Raw genomic sequence first — 4861 nt, forward strand, 5'->3', positions numbered from 1 at the left:
TTCCCCAGCTCATCCCTCCTCTGAGGGACCTCCGTGAAGTGGAAAGCATTTTGCCAAACTCTCAGAACACAGTGGGCAGTGGTGGAGAACCAAGGTTCTCAACAGACTTTCCACGCATTCAGAACACTTGCAATCCGCCACGGGAAGCACACAATTTGTAGAGAAGGAAAGACTTTCTCCCCTGCAGTACTGTCTACACTGGAAAATGGGGTGTGTGCTCAGCCGGGTACTAGAAATTCAGAATGGTGGATTGTAAGAGCCCAGGCCCTGTCCCCTGGAGAACACTAGGGAGATGGCCCACGCCCAGGCAGGACTCTGGGAACTTGGAGAATCCCCCTCATGCTTTGGACCTCTGGACACACTGCCAGGGGGGTGGACGCCCCTGCTCCATGGCAGAGCTGTCTCCAACCTTTTCCTGCTATCCTCAGCACTTACATTGTGTTTTCACTTCCTTAACCACCCTCACATCATCCCCAGCTGTGAATCCTATTTCTATTGTACATACTTGTGTCTGCATGGAGATGCGGAGAGAGTAATGGCCCAAACTGCGCCGGGTTGGCAGGAGTTCACCAGGCTCTTAGGGGCTCTTATTTCAAAACCAAACATGATGGGAGGGACTGAGCACTGGCTTAGGGAGCTGGATTCCTGACTTTTCTTCTGACCTCTGCTCACATATGGTGTCCTAGACAAGTCCCTACCTCTTTCTGGGCTTCAGTTTTCAAATTATATAAAGAGGGCTTCGATGCAGAAATGTATAGGCGCGTGAACAGCCAGACAGGTTCTCAGGCTCCAGCAACAGTAGATGGGTTGTTGGCGTGAGTGAGCTCAGGCAGGCACAGGTGCACAGGCCTCCTAACATGGGCAGATGCAGGCGGACATGTAGCAGGAGTGGCCAGGACACCTGTCGATGTCCTAGCACAAGCAAGAGACAGTTAGGGCACCTGTACCCCACCTCCCTGCACCAGCATGAACACAGGAAGAAGGGTTCTGCTCAAAGGTGAGCTCTTTCTGATGACCCCACATGCAGCCTCTAAAAGGCTCACATCCTCTGGAGCCCTAAGGGTGAAGATCATTCACAGTGAACTGGTTCCCAGCAAGTAAATTGGGGGTGGAAGTGATATTTGCTGTGTATAGGCTCAGGCCCTGAAAACACGCTCCATGATGTGTCATACATTTCCCCTTTACAACTGAGTGGAATAAACCGAAGGAACATACCCGTAGTTGAAAGCACATGTTGATGATGGAAAATCCACAAATCGAAGGTTGCTGGGTCCCTGAATCTCTTATTGGAAGAAAATCAACAAGCAGAATCATTTGCTATTTCAAAGCCTTTGTTAAGCTGTTATATGATGTGAGTGTAAGTTTATGAAAGGTTCAAACAACTGATATTTTCATGTATATCTGTTAAGCAGCTAACTTTAAAAGGCTGTAACAAAAGTATGTTCTGAAGAAATTTTTTCAAGAAAAATTACATTCCAAAGTCTGAAAACAGCAAATCCCACGTGAAGTTCTGAAAGGTTAAGTTTTAAAACGTAATTCATGAGTTTGTTTATTTAAGAAACTGAGTTTGAATTTTGTAAATAATTTTGGATATTAGAAATGTGTATCTTAAGTACATTATCATTTTGTTTTCTGATATTTTATATTTAACGTATTTTACATTACTTTCTTGTGCATAAAAATATAATTGAATAAAGATGGTCATAAGCAGAATGTTTTTTCTTGTTTCCTTATTTTTTGAGAGGATTTGCTAAATGAGGGAAAACACAGTTTGATTCCCTCCCTAACAAGCTCCAAGGTATGCCAGCTGTATTCCACTGCTTCAGATAGCTAATGATTTCTTGGAATTAACTGTGGACTCCTATCCTCAAATGAGGAAAAGTCCATAGATTTTCCACTCTCATCTTCTGTTTCAGTTACTTGTGATTGTGATCAAGTCTGTATATTACTTTAGAGAATTTTATTCCAAGCAGAGCAGCTGTCCTCTGTGTCTAACAGGTTGAAGATCCAGTGGAGAATCTGATGGTGGAAATTGGTTGCTCTTTTCTAGGGACCTGAAATGGATACTGTCATTGTGGCATAGAATAGAGGTTATTATCATTTATTTTAGATGACCTAAAAACCAGATGACATGGCTTCAAAGAGTGGGGCACATCCCAGGCAAGAGAGCAGGCGTGGCTGGATCAGAGCATCACCAGTGCCATCAGCAGAGAGGCTGGGGCACTGCGATTTTGAGTAACTTAGCATCCTGGCTGGGAGGGGGCACATGTTCTCCAGTGAGTTCTGAGCATCCTGCACTGCCCCCAAGGGCCTGCAGGGGGGCACGAAGCCACTATGTCACAGGAGATGCGGCGCATGCGCAACTGCTCCCGGACTTGATGGGTGGTCTTCCCTGAGGACGGAGGAGAGGCGCCATGGCGGCTGCGGGCCCGCGCGTGGGGCTGGCTGGTCTGCGGGAGGAAGACGTTCCCCGCCCGCGCCCCGGCCGCTGAAAAGGGGCTGTGCGCCCTCCTCGCGGCTCCGCGCCTTCCTTTCCCGCCGCCCCGCGTGGTGTATCTCCACCTTCTCAGGTAACGTTCGATGTCGCTTGTTGTCCCTCGTATCCGGTGTCCGAGGGGCCGGGGGCGTGGAGGCTGTTCCCGGCGGGGCGTCTGTTCCGGACGCGGGGCGGTTGGCGGGAGGAGCCCCGCCCGGGGCGGAGCGCGGGAAGCGCGTGTCCTCGCGGGCGGCGCAGCCGTGCCCCGGACCCTCGGGCCGCGGGGAAGGAGCGGGGGCGCGGGCGACCGGGAGAGTTCACCGTCGCGGACAGACTCTGCTGCGTTTCCTCAGACGCCCCCTGAAGGTTGTAAAAATGTCCCTTTTCCTTAGTGGCCAAGAGAAATGTTTCCGCCCCTTGTCCTCAACCGCACGGAATTATCCACTTATTCCTTTGTTCAAAGACCTTAACTAACAGACTATACACGGATGATGTGCAGGTAACGTGGGTGTATTTGAAAAAATATTGAAAAAGTAAAAAAAATGTGTAGTAAAACACACTATGTTAAGATTTATAGTTTAAACATGTCAGAATCAGAATTTATTGTACTTTTACTTTCCTGTCTTAAGGGAATAAAATTATTTGGAGCGTATTGTCAGCTATGGATGGGCACTTGCCATCTACCTCGACATGGAATAACTCAGGTGCTGGCGCAGCTGCTGCAGCCGCTGACCTTCAACACCCCCTGAAAGGAGTTCAGGGTGGAGAGCAGACATGAGGCGCTCTGTGCTCCGGGGAAGCTGGCAGGACAGCTCTTCAGAGAGTTAGATACTTGCAGGAGCTGATTTTATGAGCCCAGTTGTTGTATCTCCTCGTGTCTAGAGAAGCACTGAAATCTTTCATTGTGACGTCTGCGCCTCGTGACTAGCCGTAGCCTGCATGAGACAGCAGAAACCTTCTGCAAAAAATATATGTGCTCGATTGCGTGTACTCCCCCTTCACCAAAATCACATATATACTGACCGTCCCCCTGCCTCTTTGGAGCACTTTCTTGGAGCTATCTCAGATTCTGTCTCCCAGGATACAGTCTTTATTTTGCCCCAAATAAAACTTAACTCACAACTCTCATGTTGTGCTTTTTTTTTTACCTCAGCACTATTTATTATTTATTTATTTTTACAAATCATTCTTTTTTAAATTTATTTTATTTTTGGCTGCCTTGTGTCTTCGTTGTTGCATGGGCTTTCTCTAGTTGTGGCGAGCGGAGGCTACTCTTTGTTATGGTGCGCGGGCTTCTCATTGCGGTGGCTTCTCTTGTTGCAGAGCACGGGCTGTAGGTGCGTGGGCTTCAGTAGTTGTGGGTCGCAGGCTCTAGAGATCAGGCTCAGTAGTTGTGGCTCATGGGCTTAGTTGTCCCGCGGCATCTGGGATCTTCCCGGACCAGGGCTCGAACCCGTGTCCTCTGCATTGGCGGGTGGATTCTTAACCACTGCACCACCAGGGAAGCCCCACAGTCAGCAATATTTAAAATGTACTTCTTAGATTTTTCTCATTTTCAAGTCAAAATATTGCTGTGTTTGAAATTTTCTCATAATACAGTGACAGTCTTAAATATTTATACACATAAGCTCATTGAAAAATCTTCTGCAATATTCCAATGTGACTAGTGTTATTAAAAATCATAATATTCAGGTCAATACCAAAATTTTTATAAGAATGTAACTTAAAAAATTGTGAATCACTTTTAGAAGTTCCAGGCACAGTGACGATTTTTAAAATACCAACCATTGCATACTTCATAAGACCATTTAAGATGAAATATATTAAAACTTAAAACTTCAACAGAATACTTAAAAGGTAAGACAGGGGCTGCTTTTTGTAAATTAAATGCATTCTTTTTTTTTTTCCTCCAGACTTATTGAGACACAATTGATATACAGCATTGTGTAAGTTTAAGATGTACAGCGTGGTGATTTGATACAAATATATAGTGTGAAATGATTACCACAATAAGGATTCTTCCATAAACTCACATGATTAACTTTTTTTTGTGGTAAAATTTTTGAGATCTGCTCTCTTAGCAACTTTCAAACATATAATACAGCATTGTTAGCTATAGTCACCATGCTGTACATTAAAGTTCCCAGAACTTACTCATCTTAAAACTGAAAGTTTATACTCTTTGATGCAACATATGATTTGCAGATATTCTCTCCTACTCTGTATGTAGACTTTATATTTTTTATATATATAAATAGCTTTTTAGTTTGACATAATCCCATCTGTTCATTTTTACTTTTCTGGCTTATGCATTTGGGATCATATCCACAAATTATTGCCCAAACCAGTGTTAAGTAGATTCTTCTTTCTGTTTTCTTCTAGGAG

At 45.2% G+C, this 4861-nt stretch overlaps 1 protein-coding gene across 1 annotated transcript; it reads left to right on the top strand.

Annotated features, from left to right (window-relative positions):
- The first annotated feature begins 1240 nt into the window (after positions 1–1240).
- LOC133083698 (uncharacterized) lies at positions 1241–3582 on the top strand. The gene is made up of 4 exons (XM_061179793.1): positions 1241–1357; positions 2309–2570; positions 2869–2975; positions 3106–3582. The coding sequence occupies exons 1-4, from the start codon at positions 1241–1243 to the stop codon at positions 3223–3225; spliced, it is 606 nt and encodes a 201-aa protein (XP_061035776.1). The 3' UTR covers positions 3226–3582.
- Positions 3583–4861: the final 1279 nt, after the last annotated feature.

Source organism: Eubalaena glacialis, unplaced genomic scaffold, assembly GCF_028564815.1.
Source record: "Eubalaena glacialis isolate mEubGla1 unplaced genomic scaffold, mEubGla1.1.hap2.+ XY scaffold_56, whole genome shotgun sequence".
NCBI lineage: Eukaryota > Metazoa > Chordata > Mammalia > Artiodactyla > Balaenidae > Eubalaena > Eubalaena glacialis.